Raw genomic sequence first — 27,796 nt, forward strand, 5'->3', positions numbered from 1 at the left:
GTATACCCGAGCGTAGGGGAAAAAAGACTTAATAATATAACAATTATCGAAGGGAAAAAGAAAAACAAAACATAACCCTTTATAAGCGCAGGGTGAAGAAAACATACATGCAACCAATGTGGTTGGAAGGAGCGGACAGGAGAGGGCAGCGCGCAGGAAAGCACAATTTGCCAACAAAATATAAGAAAACGGTAGGTGTAGCCAGTAGTAAAGCTGTGGTAGTTTGCAAAAAAAAGAACAGTAGAAACAATATGAAAATTCTATACTTATGTAAAATAACCTCACTAAGGGAAACGGAAAACAAAAATCAGAGCAGGAAAATGCAGGAACCGCTATGAGGTCGCGTATGATGGCATGAGTTTTTATTTTTTCGATTGCGACTGCATTGTACCCTACCGCTCCTCTCCAATGTTTGTTTGTATTTGTTACTTACTTAAGCTAGCTTACCGTCAATCGAATGCTTTAGCTTGTTGCCTTCTTAAGTTAATGATCGCGGGATGTGAATAATAATAGTAATAGGGCAGGGAAGGATTTTTTATAGTTAGGAAAAGGAAAGGAAAGATTTAGCGAATGAGAACGAATGAATTGCATTTTGTTGGATTGGTCCTTAGAGAAATGGTTGGAATGGTTCGGACGCATCTACCTAGAAAAAAGTCAATGTCCAGTCAAAGGCAGTACAAATTTCGTTAGCACACAGAGAGGATGATCACTCTTCGCTGTCCCTCCATACACGTCGTAGCCTTAGTTTGCTTGTTTTGCTACCAGATAGTTTAAATAGGGCAGAGAAGTTAAAGGTAAATCTGGTCACAAGATTTATAGCCGGCCTGGCCGGATGGATGATGGTGTGTTAATCTGTTTGATCGTGCTTCAACCGTCCTTCCGTTGTGACCTGATCGTGTGCAATCAGAATTACTCCCAGCGCCTAGAGAGTTATGTTACAACCAGCCGGCAGTAATATCCATAGAATGGAATTATTATGTTTTTTTTTTGCTTGTTTTAATATGCATAAGAAGAAAACAAAACTGCCGAGCCAATTTGTTTTGTATCGTACGGTTTTTGTTTAATTGCTGCTTTCTCTTTTCTTAAGTTATCGTATCTGAGGTGAAGCAAACTCCGAACGCTTCAGTAGGTGTGCCGTGTGTGTGTGTGAAGAGAGATAGTTTTGGGTTAACAGTGCGAGAAATATTATTTTTAGGCATCGTCCAGGAAGGAGAGGGAAGCTGTGCAAGAAGAGCAGAGGTTAAAGAAGTTTTCTTAGAAAAAGAGAAAGGAAAAAAAAACAATTTAATTAATGAAAACTGAAACTCTTGTAACATACACTATTAATAAAGGTACTAATAGAATAACAAGATAGTGGGAGGTAAAAATATATCATCTTGGATATTGATGAAAGAAATAAGAGAGGTGAATGTACTCTCAGATACGCAAAGGCCTTTAACGATAAACTGGAAAAATGGTGAAAGAAATATACAATTTTACGCGATAAATTACTTACTTACTTATCAGGCGCTACAACCGCTTTGCGGTCTTGGCCTCCCGCAGCAGACTCCGGAAACCGCTCACGGTTCCGCGCCGTCGTCCGCCAATCCGTTATCCCGGCCTTGATGGCCCTCTCTAGCGCCAAGTTGGATAGGACACAGGCGAGTCCATCTCCCTGACGCAGGCCTTTGGTGGTAGCAAAGGACCCTGAGAGTTTTCCATCCACCTTCACCTGGCATGTGACGTTGGCCATGGTCATTCTAACAAGTCTGCTCAGTTTGGCCGGGATTCCAAAAGAGCTCATGGCCTGGTAAAGTTTTACCCTAGCTATGTTATCATATGCGGCCTTGAAATCTATGTAGAGATGGTACGTGTTCAACTGCTAGTCAGCCGTCTTCTCCAAGATTTGCCGCATGGCGATAAATTACCCTGCATAAATTAATAGACTGCAAAAGCTGTCACGTTTCATGTTTCCCACACTGTATTGAGGGAGCGCCCTCTGTGTGTGAGGAATGTAACTATCCAATTTGAATTGGTACGTTGACGGAGCGGATGCGCAAAGTTGCGTTTTGTTATGGATTGTTGGTATTTAAAAAAATATTTTTCTTTATAAGGCAGGACCGTCTATCAAATCCCATCCGGATCGTTCCCTTTCCGTTCGTTGACTTACTCCAACTACGAAGAATACCAGCGAGTTTAGTAGTAAGCTGTTTGATGGCCGGCATAGAAGGTCGTTAAGCCAAGAAGTAGAAATGAGATGGAAAATACTTTTGTGAAACTTGATGTCCTCTTTAAGGAAGGACGGACTTTGGTCCTTACTGTGGGAACTGAACTCCTGCTCAGACAGACACCGTGACGCTTTCATTTTTTTGTTGAAATAGATTCAAAGGACCTCATCAGGTTAGCTCCGTTCCTTTCCGAAAAAAACATGGAACTTTCTCATCACTTAAATTTACTCATCAAAAACACACTCTTGTTTTTGCCAGTGTAAACATTTATTTCAACATTTTGCCTACACCAAAACCCAAAATGCTACGAAACGGCTGAACGTTTGCTCTGTTGCCAGCCATGTTTCCGTAGCGGCTGGTATTTGTTTTCGTCTATTTTGAAATACACGTTGGTTGGTATGGGCGTACATCGAACACTCCTATTCGCTAGCAATAATAATAATGTACACGAAACACACACTTTCTGTTGTGCGAAATCGGTAACCCGGCTGTAATGCTGTTCTTGCTTGCTGCCAGTAATCCTCCTCCTGTTACTGTCTGATGAGAACGAGATCGAGATTGATTTCTTAGGCTTATGTGCTAACCTCCGACGACCAAACAAAGCGCTTGCACAGTTTCACTCTATACATATATAAACTGTGAACTGTGGGTATTTTGGTTTACATCACGGCACGGAATTAGGGAAAACATTTACAACATTTAGATATCGAGCGTTTGAAGCGTGTTAAAGTGTTGTTTTCTTTGTTATTGTGTTGTATATGTTGTGTTTTGTTTGTTTTCCATTTAATTTTAGCCACATTTGTAAAGGATTTTCTTTAATGCATTTAGTTTTCTTTTGTTTCAAATCTCCCGCACTTATTCTCTCATTCCAAATAGTTTATTTGGTATTTTATTATTGTCTTTCACAGCATTTTTTGCAATTCGGTTGTTGCGTGCTTTTTCGTAAAATTGTTTTTTTTTTTTTTTGGGAAAGAAATCGTCAAACTTCTTTGATGATCCTTCTACCGATTCGTACAATGATTTTTTTGTTCCAATGATGTGATGAGATGATCTCTCCTGCTGATGATTGCGCTCTCATATTTTTGTTGTTGTGGATATTTTGGGATAAAACGGGATTGCTTGGAATGGGAAGAGGTTATAGGGGTTGGACATCCTCCTCATATGGGAACCGTAAGCTTCAGAACAGCTCCGAACAGAGATGACTAACGTTCTCGTAAATGTAATCAAAAGTGTTACCACTGCACCTTCGCAATGTTCGAAAGCAGGTTTCGTAAGAGAATTAATCCTAAACAAATTGACACATGGAAGGGAAGTCAACGTCCCAGGTCCCAGCGGGGGCCAATGGTGGCCCATGGACGCTTGGCGCTTCTTTTGCTTGTTGCTACTTCCGGCACAGGACAGCTGCAGGTTTCCACCCGTTCGCTGATCATTCGCTCGGAAAAAACAGGGACTAAAACTTTTTTGAAACGCAAAAATTCCTAACTAGATCAAAAACATGTACACGCTAGGGTCTCTGACCTGTCTTGGCCGACAGCTACATTAACTACTTTCGCTAAGACATGGCGGCGGACACCCCTGTCTGTGTGGTTTATGCTGCACACCTTCTTCTCTCATACGCCTGGAAGCCCTTTTTGAGTGATATTTGTCATTGCATGGTTTTTTTTTTGTTGAAGTTATCCCGTTCTCCAAACGGTACCTTATCCTAGTCGTTTCAAATCAAACCAGACAGAGACAGCGGACGCAAGGAACTCAAATATGCAGGAACTCGGTGTGAGCTTGTGTGAAGTATTCCTCACCACAAGCTCACGATATGTAATGATAATGTCTTTTGCATTCTGACTGATGCAACCACTTCGTCCATCGATCCCTTATCGTTCGCGTTGTGAAGGAAGAAAATTAAAAGAGGTCTCTTTTTCGTTTTGTACTGCATAGGAGTCTTGCATACTACGTTTATGGCACGACACCACCGACACCGATCGTGTTTAGGAAAAGAAGTGCTATGTATTTGAACGAAATCATATGATGTGATTTGCCTTGCCCGTGATCTAGAAGAACGGAGGCAAATCACAGTTGCACAGTGTCCCGCCATCGCCCATCTTGCAAAACATCGAACAGAGCTCGTCCCAGTTGGGGGTCGTCGTTTCGTACGCTCCCATCGGGCTGAGCGTGCTTTGGCTGGGGTCGGTTCCGTCGCAGCTGCTGCATCCGGTTAGCTGCACGTTGGCCACGGTACAGAAGGACTCGCAGATGAGGTTTTGGTTGAACTGTGGCTTCGGTTTGTAACTTTTGCACTTACATTTCGAAACACCTGCGAAGGAAGGGAGGAACAAATAGTTACTTTAAGCTGGCACATAAGTCAACACCTTAGAGAATATACACGCTTACTACAAGAAGTTTTAATCTAAAAGCACCACATTGGACAAGCATCCAAGCCGACGGGCTTATCCCTTTAATCATGTCTAGTTATTAGCAGTAATAAGGGGCAAGATTACCTCGAAATTTTAAGATAAAAATAAAAAGAATTCTTCAGGTCCTTCTAGATGGAGGAAGATAATTATAATTAGCTTGAAGGCACTTTTTACACGATAGATAGGTCAAATGGCAATGGCAGAGAGCAAAGGTCCGGTGGTAGGGCGACAGCAGCACCGGTCTTCACATGCCAGGCACTGAAATTCCAATCCCATCTGGACGATTCCTCCGTAGTGAGGTCTAGTCTTAACTTTCCCCGACTACGTGGTATCGATAATTCTAGTAAACCATTCAATGGCCGACGGGCGGCGTGACTTAGAAGGTCGTCAAGCCAAAAAAAAAATAGATAAATTATTAATTTAAGGGTCTTCGTGAGTTTCGAGCCCAAAAGGAAAGGAACTATCACCGTCAATCGTCTGCCCTTATTTTTTTGCGGATTTTTTTTTTTTGTAAATCCGCTAACTAAGACACCACTAAGGCAAATTTGTATTGAAAAAACCCTTTATATACCTTTATTTTGTCCATATTAGAATTAATAAGGGGCAAGAATTTCTCGAAAGGACGAAAATCATAAGAAGCTTCAAGGGGCTTTACTTTTTACATGATTGATAGGTCAAAGGGCAAATAGCAAAGGTCCGATGATAGGACGACAACAGCACAGGCACTGACATTCCAATCCCATCTGGACGATTCCTCCGTAGTGAGGTCTAATCTTGGCTCTCCCCGACTACGTGGTATCAATAGTTCTAGTAAACTATTCAATGGCCGACGAAGGGTCTTTGGAGGGTCGCCAAGCAAAGAAAAAATAGGCCATTTATTGACTTAAGGGTCTTTGTTGATTTTGGAATCCAAAAGGAAAGGAACTAACAGCCAATGGTCGTCTATCTTTCCAGACTGTCAATGAATGTATGTTGCTTTATAGGAGAACTATAAGCCAAAATCCTGTGATGCGCCTCAGTATTAAACACCGAAGATTCAATAATCGGCTCAGATTTTGAACAGAAAATTTGTACAACAGTTGTAAAGCCACAGTTCAAATATGTTTCAGCTGTAGTAGGACCCAAAGGGTCATTACTTTGAGTCTAGGAACCAGATTAGTCAAGCATTGCAAGCATTGTGGACAAACATTCAGAAGGAGTAGTTAAAAATGTAGGCAATGATGTCCTTTGACTCACAAAGGACAAGCTAATAATCCGGCTCTGTTCAACTATTTATAATTATTATTTAAAAATTTATTAGATCCGAAGGAATCCATCAAGGCAATTCACATGTGATTAGAATATTACAGGGATCCTTTAGAGCATACAATGTAAATCCTAATTGTCCCCCTCATTCTTCCAGAATGTTATCGTCCACTGCGCTTATCACTTTGCCGACAGCTAACCTTTGATCGATTCCCAAACGGACGAGCCCCTTTTTTGCGTTCGTCACAATCTTTTTCGCAATCAATTACGTTCCAATATCAGATGCAATACATTCCGATTGGATTTGACGGGTCAAAACGGGTGATCAATTATTGGAAGGGATTTAGATATTAGCCGACAGCCGTAGTACAGCGCTTGCCTATCTGACCGGATAGATCTACATTCTAAAGCGCAATCAACGGATAGAGACTCCACGGATCCGGATTGATTTACAACCGGTTCAGCTGATGAACGACGTCAGAGCAGAAATGATCCTTTGACCCGTGATGGTCCTATGCCATGCTCCGCTGACGCATACTTGGCTTCTGTTACTTACCTAAACCATTGCCACACAGCGCTGGACATACCCCGGCAAGGGTGTCCTTATCCACGGGAAGTTCGGGTGGGTTGGTAGTGGTGGTGCGAAGCCATGTTGACCCGCAGCTGGGACCGCCAAGCCCTGCACTGTGGATATAGTGAAGCAGTGAAACAGAAAATAGAGTAAACCGAAATTTGACCAACTACATCCGCAGGTCACTGTGTGCGGGTGGACAAAGCAAAGTAAAATCCGTTGTGTCATTGGAACAGTTTTATCTGGTCGGCTAGAAGGAATCTACTCTAAGGAGCTATTCGTTGGTCGATCGATGTGCGTTTCTCTGTAGCTCAGGTGTTGTTGTCTGTATCATTTTTGTTTTTATGGCCGCTACCGGGTTACTAGCTAATTGCGCCTGTAATTGCCGCCCGGACTTAATGGCACGCGATAACGGAACCACCAGTCAGTAGTGAAATATTTCACTCCAAACATGTCACAAATACATCTGAAAGGTGTGAAAAGCTGGGGCCTTTTTTATGTGCCAATCGTCTCTTTTCTTAGACTACAATCAACTATAATTCCGTCGGCTTTTAGACGAGAGAAATATCTACACTTGACACATAGAATTCAATCGGCAAAAGTTCACCCAAGCGCAACCAACTTTGTGCCAAAATGGAAATCAATCAATCATCCACAGGCTTGATGCCTTGGTGGGTAACGACTTCCTGCTATAATGGGGCCACTTTGTACACTCCGCTGTCAGAAGCGATAGGAATCGCTTCCGAAGGATAAAGCGTTGAGTGTTATCTAAATTTGAATTATTTTACACACAGCCACACAACCGCACTCGACCGGCACAGATGCACACATACGAGGAACTTTCACATTTTCGCTCCGGATGTCCAACTTTTCCCATTCAGCAACGCCAGCCACCGTTATCTTGCTAGGAAAATCACGCTTGGTTCGACTTTTTCCCCCTTTTGCATTTGGCCACTATTTCTAACACACTCGCACACACACACACACGTCGCTAGACCGTGCCGTTTGATGGCAAGAATTCTTCAAGCCTTGCACACTACTACTGCTACTCACCTGCAGAGCTGTTTGCAGGCCAGCTTCCAGTTCACAACTACGCTTTTTCCAGCGCGCTCGTCCGTTTTAGCCTCAACCGACGGCGGATGCTGTTCGGGCGATTTATCCTTGGAAAGGGCAACTGGCAGTACAATCGAATCCTGCGCACTGGCCGCTTCTACCAAACTCTGCTCTGCTGTGTGGGCATGCGTTCCAAGGAGTAGAAACTCCAATCCCAGCACACAGATAAACGTTACCTGGGAAGGCTGGGAAGAAAAAAGGGAACAAACCAGTAAACCAGTGCTGAACGTTTGGGCGTGGATAATTTAATTCAATTATCTAGGACACAGGGTGCGGAAGCTTATATACCGATGGTTAAGGGAGCAACAAAAACAAATCAAACAAGAAAACGATTCGAGGCAAACTGGAAAGATCAACCTTTTTTATACGTTACAGGTCCAACGGGAACGAAAGTGTTTTGCTCCCCGATAGGGTAGGGCGACTTGAAGGCAAGAATCGATTTGAAGATGGTTTCTTTGCTTCATATTCCACAAGGAAAAATGCAAAAAGAGGACACAAATTCCATCGCTGCTCACCGGGAATCATCTATGTGGAAATCGTAGTTTTCAGGAGATGATACTCCTAGAAGTTTCATTCTGTCCTTTACGGGTTATGGTCCGATGAATTCGGTACTAAATGACTATTGTTAGTTTGTTTTGCTGCTGCTGCTGCTGCTGCTGCTCTGGAGATGAGAAATTCATGCTCCAATAAATGGCAAATAGTTTGCTACTCGGTGTATTAATTAAGCATTGGAGAAGGGATGTGTCTGTTTTCCGAACATGCTTTAAGGGATTTATATTTTTCAAATAGCTAGAAGAAATCACCCACAAGACCTAGTACGGGTGAGATAGTTGTGTAAGCTTTAGACATTGTAAGAGAACCCAACTAATCCACTTATTTGCACCGAGCATTAGGCAGTGATTTGTAAGACATGTTTAAAGTGTTTTTGTGCTTGTATCACACGTGAAGTATCGCCACACTCTGTACCTCTGTACACACAGAATCAATCTCTATGGACTATGAATTTGATTCAGCACTGATCTGTCTCGTTTTTCCTAAATTATTTAACACCTCAAATTACTCACTTTCATTTTAATTAACTTTAATACACTTTTGCAGTCTTTTTTGACACAAATCTAGCCAATTGATGTCGCGTGGGGCTCCGTGTCTACAGGGGACAAAAAAAAAACTGTGTTCTGCGTGCTACCGATCGGTCACTTCGATTATTACTGCACGAGCCACGAGCGAACGGGCCGACTTTTTGTACCGATTGCCTATCCCCATCCACGGCAATGGGGATTAAAATGGCTCCTTCAAATGGCTTATCAGGAGGGAGGCGAGAGAGACCCGATACTGATAAGTGTCGCGGAACACACCGGTTCCGTATCGATCCGTATCGGGGATCAATTATCGGGCGTAGAAGCGCACACGGGAGAGGTGATGTTGTGGCCGCGATTATCTGGGCCGCATCGCGTCCATCCGAAGCTTAAGCCTAAAAAACAGAGCATATGGCTGTCGGATGTACAACACGTAAAATCTTACATGCCGCTTGAGCGTTTGTTTGTGCCGTGGTGAGCTTTTGCTTATCGAGCGCGGAGGAAAAAGCTTTTAAGGTAAGCACTTACCTAGCACAATGTTTGCCGTATCAATAAATCTGTACAGTGTGTTTGTAGGTTCAACCAACACTAGGTATAAACCTAGTAAGTGGTTTAATTGATTTATCCTTGAGCAAATTGTTATGATGTAACGGACAGGAAAAGAAGTTTAAGAAGTTAATTGCTTATCAAGCTCTACAATCTCTTGGTGTGGTTAAAGACTACACTTGGGGGTCTTGGTGTGCTTCATAAGTCCTCGAACACGCTCACAGTCTAGCTATAGTTGTCTGTCAATCCAATATCCCGGCATTTATGGGGGACTCATCAATGGCATCGTTTGGACTCACTTCGCCTGATCTTTCCACGTGGACGTCGAAACGATTTTCGACTAGCTCTTCGGAGCTAGCGCGGCTAGTTAAGTGCACTTTGAAGTAGCTACAAGGCTTATGTAGCTCATCATATAGCGGATCTTCTCGACAATTAATTCCTTAACAGAGAACTTTAGGTCCGTAGTTAGGACAGACTATCTAACTACGTAGCATAAATAATTCTCGTGAACTATTAGCTGGCTTTCTTGATCAACAGTAAGGTCGTTAAGCCAAGAAGAAAAAAAGCGGTTTCTCTATAGCCCTTTCACAAACGTATTCGACCATAAATTCTTTGAAATTCAATGAATCCACACGATTCAAATGACGGCCATACCGGCGGTACCGCCTTGCACCCCTCTACAGTGCAATCCAGTACACAAGGAGTATGATCTATGAAGGTCTTTTGACGCACGCTGGACTTACTGAAGAATCCCTCCTGATTTGTTGTCCTCGCAAGGTTCGATATAGGCCTTGACTTTTGGAGGTTGATTCGTTTTATTTGTCAACTTCCGATGGATAGCTTCCACTGTAGGACCGCAACATTGTTCACGGACCACCTAATAATTGATGGAGAGACGATTTGTAAAACAGTAGTTACGTAACCCGACCGAGGTCATGCACCACTAGTTTCTTATTTGAGCCTTTTTCTAGTCTATCAAAAAGCAGCTTCGTAGTAGGGCTTTCGCAGGAGAAGCCCCATACGGAGGGCCTCGCAACTTCTTGTTACTTTTGAATGATTAACCTGCCTCCAAGAGGCTTGATCCATCTTTACATCAAGACCTCCATGGACAGGTTAAGTTCTTTGGCGACTTCAAAGGTACGATCACTCACCCTTTGATCCCTTTACCTTTGATCCTTCTAGCTATCTATTTTATCTATTTTCTGTTATTTGTGTTATATTCATGCTACATGCTTCATAGTTCACTAGTTCTTGTTTTTTCAATGTTTGTGCCAACCAACAACACTAAATAGTCGATCAGTCTGAGGCTGTTGATGGTGATCTTGATGCACGTGGTATGTATGGAGCTAGCTGCTTCGGAGGCTCTCTAATTGCATGTATATTGCCAGCATCAGGGTAACCGAAGGGCATCTTCAGAACACTGAGTACGCTTGTACGATTTGAAGCTCATCAGCGTATCGACAAACAGCGTGTCGATACTAACAAAAAATGTGATATCATCAACGTCAACCTTAGAAACAGGAGAGATAATCCAAATATATCATCAAAATCACTCCAACTGCCTTTGGTTTCTTTGACACTATCGCCCCGACATTAGCAACCGAATCAACCCGGAATAAGCTGCATAAAAATATATTTTCAAGACGTCTTTTCATGTTGACAATACGGCACTGGACCGTAATAATCGATTGTAAATAAGTCTTTTCATGAATTGTTAGATATAATTTTAGTTTTTTGTTACACAAATTGTCTGTTTTACATCAAGTTCTTCTTCTTCATTCAATTCTTCTCACTCTCTAATTAAAATACAAGCCATAGAGACACCAATAATGTTAATAGTTTCAAATAATCATTTTATATATTTAATAATAAACTTAACAACCGCCTTCGTACAATCCAAAATATTTATCTTAGATTTTTTTAATGTACATCGTTAAAATAATTATGCTTGCGTATGTTACATCTGCAGAGCGTCCTTCTACAATGTATATTCTTAAAATGTGGCATTCCTTATCGGGTTTCATTTTCAACTTCATAAAATCATCTACTTACCTCGTCTAACGCTTCATTAATCGATTTTCCGCACCAATTATCATACCACACTTATCGCGCTGTAACTTATAACAGTGTAGCTAAGTTGTGTTATGAAATGACTGCTATCATTGCCACTTGCGTCATTTGATGCCATATAGATGCAGTGCACAAATGCACTCCTTGCGCTGTTTTATTCCTATCTTTTTTCTTCCTCTAAATTCCACATTGTGCTTTTATCGATTTTACAGTCTCTAGTTTCAGGCAGAGAATGTGTAAAATGCTAGCCTCACACGTGTAGCGAAAAAGGCACTTATCGTACGCTCGTCTGTGGTAAATGGCGAGCAAAAAAAAACGAGAATAGTTTAGCTCCCAATGATTCACTGTCGCATCTGGCCTCATTGTAGCTGGTAAATGATCGGTACATGGTCGCATCTTTACGAGTGAGCTACACGGAGACAGCTTGGAGCTTTGGGAAAATGGGTTAACCTTGTCGCTAGGATTAAGGATGAACGACGCTCGTGGCACTAATGAACAAACGACGACTAGCAAGCTAGAGGACGCTAGAGGTTGTAAAATGAGTAATCCGTTTACATGCGGTCATCGAGGTGGTCTTGCTTATCGGTGGAAAAGTTGAGGGAAAGCATTAATGCTAATATGTTGCGGATTTTATTGACTTGTTATTCATGCGTTTAGCTGATGCTTGTTGGGTAGAAAATTAGCCTTATCTGGAGGGAGTCATAAATTTTAATTAAATCCTGATCCGTCCATGTTAAACATGTCGAAGACTTTAGACACCTTAAGCAAGGACTTCTAATATAAAAACTCTCTAATATATTTTGAACATGACAAAACACATATGAAATTGTATGAAAATTACTTAAAAATATAGTATTTCAACTGTAATATTGATGTATATCTAAACCATTTGTTACTCTGCCAATTCGTCGTCACATGGCTCGCTTGTGGTGAGGAAAAAACCAATTCTCCATGCGTTTGACGTCATCAGCCAACATCCACCAACAGTTTTCAACCACAAAAGCCACCCTAATTGCTGCCAACACCCGTAAAGCCTTTCCTGTCCCAGAAAGTTTGCCTAAAAAAAAAATCTAACCTCCAAAGTGGGTCCTATTTGCCTACAAACGAAGCATTATGGTGGCCTTTTTGTATGTGTGTTTCTTTCCTAGTGAAAGGATTTCAAAAGACAGACCATTTTGCATAATTTTGTCCTCCGGTGCCAAAAACACCTGCAGCGTACTAGTTTGAAAAGAAAAGTCCACAGGCAGCATTGTAGTAGCTCGCAGCCGAGAAGAATTACTATTTATTATTTATCCGTTGCAACTCGCGTGTTACATTTTCCCACCAGGCCAGGTTGACACGTTGGCGTTCGGTAGATTTCGATGCTTTTCAGGCATCACTTTGCCAGAGCAAACAGAAGCCATTCCACAATCCCACACAAATTCCCCACACAATCCGGGTGGAAACGGTGGGTGTGGGTGGACGTAAGTACATACAATATTCATCTTTTCCCCTTTCAATAACTAAAGAGGGGAACGTGTCCTTATGCCGAGGATGCCCATTGCTGGTGTGCGCACGGTTTGTGTGTAGCTCCGCCTCGATCCATGATGGCGGCCAGGACAGGTCATCAGGAACCGTGGTGTACGCTCTCAAGCGTACTGCTTGAACGATGACGTAATGGATGCTTTTGGGCGGTAGGATTCTATGTGGGTGGGATAGCTGCCACCCGAAAAGCTCGCCAGCAGAATCGTTCTGCTCGCTGGTCGAATCCTGCACAACCATCACAGCTCGCGAGAACGTCGGACAGTACGGTTTTGTTTCGGAGATCCAGTTCTGTGTGGTCCGTCCGGATACAGTGTGTGATTGTGGATGTGTAAATGTGAGCGCGCGTTTGTGTGCGTGTGTGTGTGTGAAAAAGGTGCAAATTGTGTCTCGCGTACGGCGTAGAAATTGAGGCCTCCCAACGAAATCCGTCTGTTTCCTGCAAAACTTCCCAAGCTGCTAGGGGTCAGTTAGGGGTTGTTTGCGATTTTCCACGTATCGACATTTTCAACCTGGTTGTGATAGCGTATCACTAAGTGTTTGTGCTTGTGCGTGAGTGAGTTGCAGAACTGTTACATAATCATTACAATCTCTTAGTGCAAAGCAGTTTGTCAAACAACTGTCCTCTAATAAACTAGCTAAAGGAAAGGCATTTCTCTGCCAACACTTCAACAGGTAGATAAAGCTTTGTTTCCTTCAATTTTGTATAAGAAAAGTGTAAAATGTAACCGTATTTTTGTCCGTTCTCAACTTCACAGCACAAAACAGACAAAGCCAAAATGACGTCGATAAACGTGGAAAAGTATAAACTGTCCGACAAAACGGCAAAGCTCACAGCGAAAGGTAAGTCTTTTCCGTCATTAGTATTACATAAGATGGGATAGGATATTGCGTAACACTAAGCGGAATGTTATCACACGACAAAATCGAAAAGCAAAAATGGAGTGAAATATTAATGACTATCATTTGAATTCATTTCTTTCGGTTAATCCAAGTGCTTGATGAAGAAATACACCAATCGCTTGCTTCGATTGAAATTGTACCTCTCATTTGAATCTCAACTCTCTCCCCATCCTGTTATAAACACGCAAAGCTTTAGTAGGAACAGCTACTACGATGCCTTTGAACATATCTGAAGAAGCGAGAAGCTCATAACGATCGTTCATTAATTTTACCAATCAGCCCCATTTCTTTTGATGACCTTCATTCGGGACACAAATGAGCCATAAAGCGGAGTATGCTCTTTTCACTATGTCCATGGAAGGTATGGGTCCTTGCAGGCTTTGGAATAATGATGCGCAGGATCTTACGAACGGTTCATGCGCCATAAACTGTGTGTTGATGTAAGCAGCTAGCAGTTGAGAAATTGATATAGGAAATGAGCTTCCATTTGTTTGTTATATGACTCCGATATAGAACTGCAATGTCCTAGAATTCTTGTTTTCTTATAAAAAAAGGTCAATCTAAGGACATAGGCTTGATGTTTGTGATACAGTAAATAGGGTTGTCTTTCACTTAACATGCGATTGACGTCATGCGATGCTTTTGGTCTGGGGTTAGTAATTTTTCGGCTGGTTCCTGGATGTTGTTGCATAACATAGAACCAATTCTTGCTGCCGATGCGCATGTGTGTACTGTGCTCTGGGTCAGAAATGGTTGAGGAGGTTCATAAATACACAGCTATAAGCTGCTGTCCCAAAAATATGAATTCTTCTTCATTGTCACTGTTACGTCAGAGAAGGACCAAGGAAACCATTTTTTATAAATTTTCTAGATTTCTTTTTGAAGTACACAAAACCTAAAAGACAATCTTACCCACCAGCTGTCTTTCTGTCTGTCAGGAAGTGGTGACGTACTTCGCCACAAGTGGCACTTCCGCTCCGTCAGGAACAGATTGCAGCCATGTTTGCTCATATTTGCTATATTAAAATGTTTGTCCATCGGTTTCAAGTGTAACGCTTCGGGTGTCTGCCTGTCTGCCTGTCTACTCGACAGATAAAAAGACGAGCAGAATACAGACACGTCACAAAACTGACACTCGACAAAAAACGGGAAGCGCTGAATGAATGGGACATAATGTTAATGTTTGATGCTTGCACGATCCATTTTTGTTAGGAATGTTTTGAGATTTTTCTTTATAATTTTGAGTGTTTTTTGTAAATAATCCTTTAATAAATGCTTGTCCTATCACAACCCTCCCGTGAGCAGAATGATTTGAATTTGTGTGTTCTTTTTGTCCACGGACATCAACATACATAATGCAAGGAAAACATTGCTATAGAGGGGAGAAAACTGCGTTAAGGAATTTGAAGAATGTGGCCGTTTATTAAATTCTGTTCCCTTTGCACCAAACGGTACACGTATCGAGCATGCAGCCGAACACATCCCAACGTGACTGTGGCACTGGGAAGTGACGGGGAAAAGAAAAATAGTTTCCCCCTCCCATATTTGTTTCCTTTCGCATTCCACGTTCCATGTTGCACATATTTCACCCCCGGCAAAGAATTGATAGGAAAAAACAGGAAAAATCGTACATGACATCCACGACCCCTTCTTTCTATGGTACGATGGCAAGCGACAATTTCCCAAGCGCAAGGGAAGGCACATGGCCAGAAACATCGGGTGCGTGTCACTTGCCGTGGTACAAGGCACGGAACGCGGACACAAATATTTGGCTACCCGATATAAAACCGATTATCTACACTTTAACGGATCGTTAGTTGCAGACATAATTGAAATCACTCGTGCGCGACACCCAAGAAGCGGCGGTCAGCGCTATCCATACTGAGCCGAGGCAGTACGAGACACCAGAAGCCAAACGGCACGAGCCGGCTCTTCCGGTTTTTGCAAATGCGCTTGAACCTGTCAGGAAAATGCATGAGGACACGCATTATGCCGCTGTATGTGGGATGGTTTTTGTTTCTTTCGCTGCTTATCATTTCTTGTAGGATGTTTGAAGAAACGATCTCGATTGCATCCGGTTGTGACAGGTTGTTTTGGGCACTATTTGTTACCGCCACTGTGAAGTGACCACTCATGCGAAGGATTTTGTTATCAAGAATCATATCGTACTGTGAGGCAGAAGGTACAAAGAAAGCGATGAAGTTGAAGGTAGAAAGATGTAGCTTTGTGTGATAAGAGGACAGATGTCAGGAACTTGTTTTCAGGACGGGAAAGAATTGCTGTTGATTTGATTCTATGAAGAATTTTCTGAACAATATCTATTTAAATTATGACTATAGGGCAACGTGCCGTCGTACTTAAAAAAGTTTAAAATAAAATAAAATAAAAATCTATTTACATTACAATAATATTATGAATCAAGCGATAACAAAATTGAAGCATTTTAATTTTATAAGAGTACGATAAACAATAGAAAAAATAAATAAACAAAAAAATTAATGAATAAATCATAACAAAATTTGATCAAAAAAATTTCATCACAATTGAAACTTTTAACATGAAATTTTATGCAAAAAACGAAAAAAGACAAAAATTCTGTAATGGAACAAAAATAATTACAATAAATACGTTTAATGACAAGTTTAAAAAACAGGAAAGAATAGAACAAACAGGAAAATATTTCAAAATGCAAAATAAATTAATAAATAAGATTTACATAAAAAGCTTTAACATTGTTTAAATGACACGGACAAAACAACAGAGGAGAAAAACTACATATTAAAAAACAGAATAGCTAATAAACTATTTAATGTATTTTTAAACAAAAACATTAGAACAAAATAAAGGTATTCACAGAAAAGGTGAGATAAAAACACACCTTAAAAGGCATAAAAAATAAGAAAAATCATAAAAGCTTTAAAAAATCAAACAAATCAAAAGTACAATAAAATATTTTATTACAGGAACATGAGCAACACACTTACAAAAACTGCTAAAAGCTCGCTCCAAACAAACAAAAACAACACTTCAACAACATTTCTATACAATAACTCTAAACCTGCATTCCTTTCTTTGTTGTATTTGAAATCAACTTTCAACCATCGTTAGAAACTTCAAAAGAATGGGAGAAAATCAATAGCGAAAAAAAGGTGCAAAATAGATTTATCATTATGGTCATAATCTTGCAAGTTATGATAACCGCTCGCTAGGATGTGATCCTTTTGTTCGACGTTCGTTCGAAAAATCGCAAAACCACGTGCAAACCTAGGAACAAAGAAGCAGCAGAAGAGACGGTCCAACAGGAGGATGCTACAAGAACTGTACAGGTCATTCTTCTTCATGGGTTAGAGGCAGCAAAGGTTATCTTGGTTCGGTGCTTCCAACGGTGGATGCCACCCAGGATGCCAAATCGTCGTGAAACAACGCTTCCTAGCGTTGAACGAAAGAAAATCAATTTCCTATTCATTCGCCACCAGGATTAGGCCCGTGATGGATAGATATAGAGGGATCGTGTCTGCCAACCGAACCGGGCCGCAGTCTATAAAAATCGTTTTTCACCATTTTCCCGATGGAAAACCCGACTAGACCGCCACCAACACCCGGTGGCGTTGCCCACTACCTGTCAATACTGTTCATTTTTTATCTAATCCTCTCGGCTCGGTGGCACAAACCCTTGGTGATGGTTCCCTTGGGGGACGTTGGTGGCTTACGGTCGAATGTGGGCGGCTCTTTAAGATGGGATGAGTGGGTCGTTGGGTTTGGGCTGTCCTCTGCCCGTCAACCGAAGGGAAATCATTTCGATTCGCTTAACCCAACATGCAGCAACTACCGTATGCCATGAGAAATCCTTAATTAAAACGATATCAACACTAATTGCTCAAATAAAACACATTCTTTCGCTGCGTCGAACAGCACATTCTATTCCCGGAGCGTTGTTTAGCACACGCTGATAGACGAAAATAGGGAAATAAATAGCTATGCGCCAGCTATGTCACAAGCAAAACAACCCCCGAGAGCGTGGAGAGGGTGGAATTCGGTTCTGCGAACAAAAAGGAGGGGTGGCAGATCTGTGCGGAGGGCAATAGGAGAGTAGTAACTTTAATATTAAAATCCCTTCGAGAGCAGAATTGTTGCACACGGGGTTCAGACTCTTGAGCGACTCACAGCTTGACGTTTAGTAAGGGGCGAAATGGGGGTGAGAAAAAGAACAATCCACTCGGCAAGTCAGCATCGGTGGTAGGAATACCGAAAGGTTCAACTATGGCTACGGTAGCAGTCGTGAGTTCCACAAGGGTTTTTTTTTTTTGCAATATTGTACCAAGCAGACATCTCCCCTTAAATTGATAGTCTTTTTGCTGTAGCACTTGGACGTCTTGGATAGGTTTTATTACACAAATAATTGCTAATTGAGGATTTCTGTGACTCGTTTTTAAAGCTACCTCAGATATTGGGTTTTCTTTATTTATTGGATATAAAAAAAAGTTTATATCAAAGGATTATATGCTAGAAAATGACTTTTTTGCTCTCGTACCTAGCGTTAGACGAAGTAGGCTACCGCTAAAGAGCAAAACCAAAGTAGACGTTGCTTTGTGATTTCCATAGCCTTTTTTAGGTATAAAAGCAAAGTATTCTATTCTGAAGACGGAGTTTTAGTACATCGCTCTTCGTGAACGGTTCATGATATATTTAAATAAACTTTCCTAAGTTCGTACTTAAGTATGAGAAACTCTTTGCTATAAAATATAGACAAAATGCAAGTCATAGCCTGCTGAGGGGGTAGTACAGATATTTAGCTTATCCCCACTGATCACATCGAACGGAGTTATTTTTAAACACCACACCCAGGCACAGGTGTCGCGCATTGTGGCCTTTCACTCGCGCATGGGGTTCATTGGAACGGTGTGTGGACCGACTGTTGATTACGCGATTACAGTAGCACGCGCTGCAGCATATATGCTGACGCACATGTTTGTCACTCCCTCCCTGAAGGTGGGAGGGAGGTTTCGCTGGCAATACGGGGCTAATCGGAACGCGTATACTTTAAACCAGTTCAAGTCGGTGTGCCAGCATGTGATCGTAAAAGTATGTTATGGTTAGCAATTTTACCAAAACAATTACACGGCATTCAACCAGGGGATGTAGCTCAGATGGTAGAGCGCTCGCTTAGCATGTGAGAGGTACCGGGATCGATACCCGGCATCTCCAAGGCTCAAGATAAATATCTTTTTTTAATTAAGGTAAGGATATGTGCTTCAATAAAGCAAGATTTATTGGGAATGAAAAATTGGATCGTTTTGAGTTTAAGCAACTCGACTATTCAACACCAAAGATGTATATACAAAAACCCTAATTAATAAACTATTCATTAGCTTTAAATAGGGCATTAAATTGAATTTTCCTGTTCTTTTTACCTTCTCTCTTTTTCCGACACACTTTAAAGACATCATCCCGTGCGTACAGTCGGCCGATTCGGCGGAAACGCGCGAATTTCTGAACAAAATAGCCGAGCTGCTGGTCGACTACGTCAACATACAGAACGACCGGAAGGAGAAGATTCTCGACTTCCACCATCCGGAGGACATGAAGAAGCTGCTCACGCTGGACATCCCGGAGGATGCCGTCACACTGCAACAGCTGGTAAAGGACTGTGCCATGACGCTGAAGTATCAGGTGAAGACAGGTAAGTGGGGTGGTTAGACACAGAGGGAGAGAGAGAGAGGACACCATTAAATTTCGACCCGTTTGTTTAGACACACGATTAAGGACACCAAAGAGCACTGGGCCTGAGTCCCTTTTCGCGTCAAAGCTGGCGCCATATGATGCGGGTTTTTGGGTGCGAAATGGGAAAATAAGTGAAAACAGACGTAAATCCGGCTCAACATCAAACCGAGCCGTGATTCGAGTTGAGCAACAAATTGGGCCGTTTGGCGAGATTTGTCCGTACGCATTTACGGACGTGCTCAGCGAGATGGGTACAGTTTTGGCCTAATGCATTTGTTGTAAGGGAGAGGAAGTTCTGGAACAGCTTGGAACTTGCCTAACAATGTGTCGTAGTACACACTGATTCAATACAGAACGGGTGGACGTTAGTGTCCAAGGTACGAGGGAGCCAAAAATCATTTATCAAACGAATGCCTACCGAAGTGGGAAAGGTAAGCGCTTAACGTTTGGGTGCACGACGCCTTGTTGCCTGTTTGAGCTGTGCAGGAACTTTCTTTCTCATTAGTTTGGCCATTTAGAAGCAATTAACTTCACTTCAGAAAAGCTGTTCCTAAGAACCTCCAAGTTATCCAGGTTCCATTTTCCATTTTCGTCCAAAAAAATCGTCCCAAGCAAAGGATCGTATGTCCCCGGATATTGCCTACCTTATCTCTGGGCTGGCTGGCTCATCATTACATCTTCCGTGTCGTTTCCTTTTGCGAAACTTCCTGCCACAGGCTCTTCCGCTATTTTCGATGAGATAAGATCCCTCTTGAGTTGAGCAGCAAAAATATTTGGGGATGAAATTCGACACCCCCTTCAGCTGGGCATAAATCTGGCCACAAGAGTCATAATCTGGTTGATTTCTTTTCACCTTCCGATGTACAACGGGTACGGGTAGGATGAGTCGCGTATGATGAAGATATGACACACCGAAGGCAGTCTCCAATCACCCTAGAGCTATTGATGTGACTAAATAGGAGCATAATTGGGATCGTAGTAGGCAAAGGGAAAGTCTTGAATGTGTCAAAAAGTGACAGAACGGGTTTGAATTTTTTACCTCGCAAATTTTGAATATTTTTTTTTTAATATTTCAATGATGAAATTGCAACTTCTTTTCCTTTTTTTTTGTATAAAAAAGTAGAAAAAATAGTAACATATTCGTTTCAATAGAAAATCCTAGCTTCTTTCCTGACTCGTTCAGATTCCAGGCTACCGTCAAAAAAGGGACACTTTTCATCCCAAGGACACGTGGCCAAGATTAGATCAATAAACAGCAATAAATAGCGGGGAAAACGCAAGCCGACATTTCCTGTACGCCCAGCTCCGGCCCATGGGAAAGGGACCGTTAGAACGCAAGGGAACAACGCGTCGCAAGAGCCAGCGATGCGTATGACGAGAATGTCAGCCACAGTAGAACCCGTGGCCTGGCAAGTGAAATATGTTAATGTACGATGAATGAGGATTAAATTTGGGAATACTCGGCTCACTCTGTGTGTGTGTGTTCGTTTTTTTAGCGCAGCACAGAGATTCTCATTCACCCATTTGAAAAGGTCGGCTAACGTTGATGACTCTCACAGACGCGTCAAAGAGGAGAGAGTCCTTGGAAGCAGCAGATTGAATGTATTTTATTACCACCTAATTCCATTATCCTTGAGGCTAAATTCTCGCCGCGTGAGATCGCTGGGAACGCACGGACGAGGTGGTATTTCACTCGAAGGACAATGGGAAATTTTAAACCACCAAGACTCAGTTGACGTTGGGGAAGTGTTATGGAAATCAATTGGCAGTGTTTATTGTGGCGCGTTGTGATTGATTGCAGTTTTTTGTTATCACCTCAAGAGCACTCGCCATACAAGTGTTTTTAATTAATGATGAATGAGTTGCGAGCGTGGCGTGGAAAGCAGAGAAAGGACCTCTTACCCGAATGTGATTAGAGCAGAAGTCAAGAGAGATTTGAAAAGAGGGTTTTTGTACTGTGAACTTTAGCGAGAAGAGGTATTAATTTTAGTAATACATAAACATCTCATCAAAGCCTTCATTTGTAATCAATTTATACCTCCTCGAATGCAACCAAAAACCCACAAAATAGCTCAATTTTCGGTCAGCTCTCCCTTCAATTGAATATCCACAATTGAATTACACAACACTTCAAACACGGCAGGATACGGACGGCCTTTATCCGGCACCCGGAAGTGTCGGAATGATGCAACATTACAAGGACCCTCCTCAGGAACGAGGAATTGTTAAACCGATCTTAGTAGCATGGATGGAAGAAGGGAACGGTAGACAATAGCAACGAACGAGCGCGAGAGAAGAAGAGGTCGAGTGCCTACTTTGATTTCCTCATCACATATTCGGCTTCGGCTCGATGAAATAGTAATCAGGAGCAATTCTTCATGGGGGCCTTCCCAGGCGCTATCGATGAAAATTGAATCGAACGTCCCTGGCTCGTGGTTGAGATTATGGTCGAAGGGTTGCCTAACATCATTGTAATCCACGTATTTCGAAGTTCCTCCCTCAGCATCGCAGGCGAGCATTTGTGTGTGTGTGTGTGTCACTCTCGAGGGAACTTGCCGCTGATTGTTGACATTCTTCTCCATCTTGTGCATCTATGCAATAGCAATAGATTAGCCATTTGCTCTGGTGTGTCGATCAGGAGAGTCAGTGCTTCATGCGAGATTTTAATCCTTTTCACAAACAAATAAACAGATAGAAAGACACTTCCCCTTCAATGTTTGCCCAGGCGTTTTTTTTTAGCACGATTCTAGAGTTCCAGCATCTGTTTTCGGTCCGATAGTGGTTGAGCGAGATTTACATAAGCCTCACCTTCTGGAGGAATGATAGCATTAGGAGGTGCGGTTTTTTGGACATAAAGTGGCAAGCGGACAGAGTTTTTCCATCCAGTAGATGGATGCATAGCTGTAGCGCGCTTGATTTGATACAGTAACGCTGATGGCGTAGTTGTGCTGCTGCTGGCTCATCAAGCTCGAAAACTGGCAGGTTGGATTATTACGCAACATTTAGCAGGAAAAGTGATTGTTTTGAGGCTCCCCCTTGTAGCACATCCAGGAACCAAGCGGCTTTACTCCCATAATTAATGATCCCAGCCTTAAAGCCCTATAAAGCCTAGGGATCTTCCGTGCGTAGACTGAGCAGCTTGATGGATTGGGCTGGATAGAACTCTATTAAAGTCTCACCAAATAATACGCTTTCCTTCTTTATGTTTTGTTTCTCTTCACTGTTTCAGGACATCCCCACTTCTTCAATCAGCTGTCCTGTGGTTTGGATGTAGTATCGATGGCCGGCGAATGGCTTACCGCGACCGCCAACACCAATATGTTCACGTACGAAATTGCCCCCGTGTTTATCCTGATGGAGAACGTAGTGCTGTCGAAGATGCGCAAGATTATTGGCTGGGATGGAGGTGATTCGATTCTTGCGCCCGGTGGTTCCATCTCGAACCTGTACGCCTTCCTGGCCGCTCGGCATAAGATGTTCCCGAACTACAAGGAGCATGGAGCGCGCGCCCTGCCCGGTGAGCTGGTAATGTTCACATCGGACCAGTGCCACTATTCGGTGAAGTCTTGTGCGGCCGTTTGTGGGCTCGGCACGGATAACTGTGTGATGGTACCGTCGGACGAGCATGGCCGGCTGATCCCGACCGAGCTGGAACGGTTGATACTGGAGCGAAAGGCACGGGGACAGATTCCGTTCTTTGTGAATGCGACCGCCGGTACGACCGTGCTGGGAGCGTTCGATCCGATCAATGCTGTGGCGGACATTTGTGAGAAGTATAACTGCTGGTTCCATGTGGATGTAAGTGGACGATTGCATACTTTTAGGCTTTAAGCAGCCACAACGTTGGAAATAAGAAAGAAAAATTAAAGCATTCCCCATGTCTATCGTTCGCTACTTTCAGGCCGCATGGGGCGGTGGTTTGCTGCTGTCGAAAAAATACCGTCATCCACGCTTTACTGGCATCGAAAGGTACGTTTTTTTCTGTAGGACTTACACTTACACCAGTCAAGGGTTGCAATTAGCAAAACAACGCACTTTAATCTTCGGCCCATGAACGCACCACTGAAGGCAAACAATTGACAACGAAACATGTCAGGATGTGGAATTCAGATTCAGAATTTTAACCACTCGGTTGGAAGAGGAGGGGAAAAAGTAATTCTCCAATCCTCCACCCCACATCCCCGGTCACAGCTGTTTGGTGCGAGGTTATTGTGTCGGCGAGGAGACTTTAATCACTCACTCGACTGTCAAAACGGTTGTACGGTCGAAGGGTCGTCGACAGCTTCGGATGAGTCTTAGGTTCCCTTCTTCCGGCGGGCACCATGTGTCCCGGACACATGATTGTTTGTCGGGTCATGCTGTGTGCGATACGGAACAGGTTGATAGTCGACACCGAAGAGGCAGCATCCGAATGATGCGCATTTGCGTTTGCATTCAATTCTTTACGTTGTATTGCTCACTTTAGAAGAAGAAAAAAAAAGAAGTCATGTCTGAATGGAACCATTTTTTGTTGTTGTTAAATCTTGCTTTGTTATGCCTTGCCCTTAGTGCGTCATAAGAATGGCAAAACGAAAGGGAAATTAAAATACCAAAGCCCGTGCAAACAGTCAGGAAGTTACCGTTTTGGGCGCGCCAAAGCCAAAGTGATGGTCGCTCACAACCTGGCAACATCCGGTGGCAAAATACGACCCTTTTTTTACCCAGTTTTCCCTCACTGGAATGCTTATTGATTTTCCCGTTCGTCCGCATGCAGACCATGGTGCAGGATTTTATGGCGGAACAAGGCACGAACAATTGGGGACGGAATTTGCTGTAACTAATTGTAACGAAATTAAATTCCTCCAGAACCTACTCGAGCAGGGAGCGGGATGCAATGTAACAGCTTGCAGGACATGTGCAAGTAATGGACAGTATTGGTTCCAGCGATTCTTTATACTTCTTTGCTTATTTTCCATCGAAAATCTCGCACAACATTCAAAATTGAGGAGACTCCACGTGTGCCATTTGAAATTGCTTCCATTGATGCATAATTAATCAAAATCCTTACTTCAACAAAAACAAGACCACAAAGTTAATTCAACGCTTTACTCCGAAAATCTGTCCAATCATTAACACTACTACAGGCGATCAGATTGCGTCAAACGAGTGCGCCTGGCATGGAACCATCGTCATTAGCCTAAAAGCTTTTTCAGATTGGCGCTAGAAATCTCCCAAAAACCCGGCCGGTGAAAGCCGGCCGGGTGAAAGTAATTGTTTGAAAATGAATTGTAATTTTATGATAATCCTGCTGCGGTACACCACCGAGAGCTCGAAAGCCAGGAAGAGCAATTTTAAGCGATTTTTTTTTGCGTTTGTGGGTTGAATGCAAATTTTACTTAAAATTTTAAACTAAATTCCAAAACAATCAGCAAGTGGTGCTGGAAATCGTTTATGAAATTAACTTTTATTGCTTCAAATATGTAATTAACGTTTACTCGATATGATGAAGCACATTTTAGCCCATTTCACCTGCCACAAAGGGAATTAATGGGATGTTAAAACAATTAAAAACGGCTGCCAGAGTCGTCATATTCAACGTAATGCTGCAGGAATTACAAGAACCGTCTGGCAGGATTACATAAACTCGATGTGAGCCTGTGGTATGATGTTTTAGAAAATGGCTGCCAACCGTTATCTGGCCGGTAGCATTAACTGGCTGACTTGTTTAATCCCTGCACAAGCAATTGTTACACCTGCGCCTGAGAAATGAGGATTTAGACGACAGTGAAGATTCTTCATATAAGTTTTCTCCAACAAAAACACATTTACTTGCTTGTTTGGACAATAATTTCATCAACCTTTAAAGCTTATGCTTCCGATAAGTAAAATTGCATTCAAAACCCCCATCATCGACCTGTGCAAACACTGATAAGCGATCCAGTGGAGGAAAAAAAACCTGACTGCTCATGCAAATTTGGCACTCTCAGCTCATAAAAAAGTGGTTCCGTTGTGTACATAAAATTAATTCTTAAACACTCCTCTGGGTGTTGTGAGCCCGTGCGCGTGTGTGGTTAGGATTGTTTGGGAAAATGTTTGTCACCACCCTGATTTGATCCAAAAACAAGGAACCCCTTTTCATTTTCAGTGCTTGTACAGAAAGGGGGAATAGCTGGTAACGTGTTTTCTTCTCACTTTCTGTTCCAGATGCGACTCGATCACATGGAACCCTCACAAGCTGATGGGTGCACTGCTGCAGTGTTCGACGATTCACTTCAAGGAGGATGTAAGTATCAGGGGAGGGGGGGCGGGTAGGGCGAGGGGAACATTTTACATTTACAGTGATTGAAATAGTTACACAAACTCTCACATCGGAGTTGTGTAAAGAGAGGGAGAAAACAAAATACTTGGAAACATTTTGCCCGGGACAGGCCGAGGTGCCTCATAAATCAGGCGTATTTAATTTGCCGCAATACGTTACCCATCCATTATGACAGCAGCAGCAGTGGTGGAGCGCAGTGTGCGAGAAAAACAAAATGCGGTAGAAAATCGATCGAAGTTGGCAAAGAATTTGTTGCCGTGGATTCAACGCCGCAGATGAGTAAAAGTTTAGTTGCGTAATCCGCAAATCCTTGCTCCGACAATCGGGAGAAATTTGATGATGAACTTACATCCATCCGAAAGTGGGCGCTAAATTGATGAACCATGTTTTCGGCTGAGATCGGAGTTATTTGCACTAACGATTGATTGCCGCGAAGCGAAACGGCTCTGAGTAGGTGCCCGTATTTGCACACCAGATGTGTCGGTTTCCACCGGCTTGAATGGTGAAAGTTTTTAAAAAACGAGTTCTTCTTTAGCAAGCCAAGTATTTTAGCCTTGCCTGGGTTCTGATTTTCCTTACTTATCGTTCGTTTCCCCCCCTAAAAAACAGGGACTCCTGATTAGCTGCAACCAGATGTCTGCCGAGTACCTGTTCATGACGGACAAGCTGTACGACATTAGCTACGACACCGGCGACAAGGTGATCCAGTGCGGCCGGCACAACGATATCTTCAAGCTGTGGCTCCAGTGGCGCTCCAAGGGTACGGAAGGGTTCGGCAAGCATATGGACCACCTGATGGAGCTGGCCGAGTACGAGGTGAAGCGCATCAGGCAGCAGTCGGACAAGTTCTATCTGATCATGGAGCCGGAGTGCGTTAACGTGTCGTTCTGGTACATACCGAAGCGCTTGCGCGGCGTACCGCACGACGCGAAGAAGGAGCAGGAGCTCGGTAAGATCTGTCCAATCATTAAGTCACGCATGATGCAGTCCGGCACGCTGATGGTTGGCTATCAACCGGACGATCGGCGTCCGAACTTTTTCCGCTCGATCATCTCGTCCGTTGCGGTTACGGAGGCGGACGTTGATTTTATGCTGAACGAGATCGATCGTCTCGGACAGGATCTGTAAGCAGCTGAGGCAGCTAATTGTACACGCCAGTACGCTGGTGCTGTTCCGGCCCATTCAGTTCCCATCGATGAGAGGGTGCGGGCTCAAATTGCGTAAAGGGCAGCAGCACTTTTAAAAAATTCGAAATCAACCAATGAGTATCAGTTGTGAAGACATATCAATATCTTCAACCACGTTGTTGTTGTGTTGTTTGGCAAGCGAAAAGCGAAGGCCAACAAAAACAAAACCCCTCCCCAATCCAGCTTTATTTACCAGATCTGTGAGGTTTGTTTAGAACGGCCATCTTGAATCGTTACTTATGCGGTTGCACGTGTTAAACGAGATAGTTTATTAGAATATTTATTTACCCTTTCTATATCTTAGTAAATTGTGTCAAAGACATATCACTTTGTTTTAGCACACCCTCACCCTGTTAAACGGATGCATTTAAAATCTTTCCCGGTGATAGTTTGTGCAAAATCTTAGCTTTAGTTCTACCACGAAAAGCTAGATCAGCAGCAGCAGCAGAAATGGGAGTTCAGTAAAAGAAAAACTCAAAGCTCAAACAAACGACGCATTCCAAAAACTCAACTATTTACCGAAAGTCTTGACTGTTTGAATTGAAATTTTCTCCCCTCTGCGCTGATGAGACGCCCCCCCCAAAACGAGGGTATAGAAACATATATACAACCAAAAGAAAAACAAAAAAAGCATACAAACGCTAGAGAAATATATATATACATATGTACACAATCTTCAAATATATATACAAAAACAGAATATTACTGTAACACGCCATACCAACCATCCCCCATTTTGGCCTTTTTGGGGTAGAAGTGGAAGCCGAGAGATGGACAGGGAAGTTTGCGAATTTAGCATAAACGTTCCTTAGGTTTTATTTTCCTCCTTTAATGCTCCGCAAAACGTCTTCACCATCGATGTATTTACCCGTATTCGATGTACCTTCAGATTGTAATCGAACAATACTCATGCTATTTTGTGGGGTGACA

At 42.7% G+C, this 27,796-nt stretch overlaps 2 protein-coding genes and 1 non-coding gene across 3 annotated transcripts; 2 read left to right on the plus strand and 1 right to left on the minus strand.

The window, feature by feature from the left end:
* Positions 1-4,217: 4,217 nt before the first annotated feature.
* On the minus strand, positions 4,218-8,807 carry LOC126560925 (uncharacterized). The gene is made up of 4 exons (XM_050216876.1): positions 8,754-8,807; positions 7,485-7,729; positions 6,417-6,544; positions 4,218-4,515 (listed from the first exon to the last, which is right to left on the minus strand). Exons 1-4 carry the CDS (start codon positions 8,805-8,807, stop codon positions 4,253-4,255), a joined length of 690 nt encoding a protein of 229 aa, XP_050072833.1. The 3' UTR covers positions 4,218-4,252.
* A 4,718-nt stretch (positions 8,808-13,525) lies between these two features.
* On the plus strand, positions 13,526-26,807 carry LOC126562070 (glutamate decarboxylase). The gene is made up of 6 exons (XM_050218481.1): positions 13,526-13,600; positions 19,101-19,340; positions 22,611-23,179; positions 23,283-23,350; positions 25,565-25,643; positions 26,289-26,807. Exons 1-6 carry the CDS (start codon positions 13,537-13,539, stop codon positions 26,805-26,807), a joined length of 1,539 nt encoding a protein of 512 aa, XP_050074438.1. The 5' UTR covers positions 13,526-13,536.
* Positions 18,793-18,865, plus strand: Trnaa-agc (transfer RNA alanine (anticodon AGC)). Its single transcript has one exon. It is a non-coding gene; the product is annotated as a tRNA-Ala (tRNA).
* Positions 26,808-27,796: the final 989 nt, after the last annotated feature.

This window comes from Anopheles maculipalpis, chromosome 3RL (genome assembly GCF_943734695.1).
Source record: "Anopheles maculipalpis chromosome 3RL, idAnoMacuDA_375_x, whole genome shotgun sequence".
NCBI lineage: Eukaryota > Metazoa > Arthropoda > Insecta > Diptera > Culicidae > Anopheles > Anopheles maculipalpis.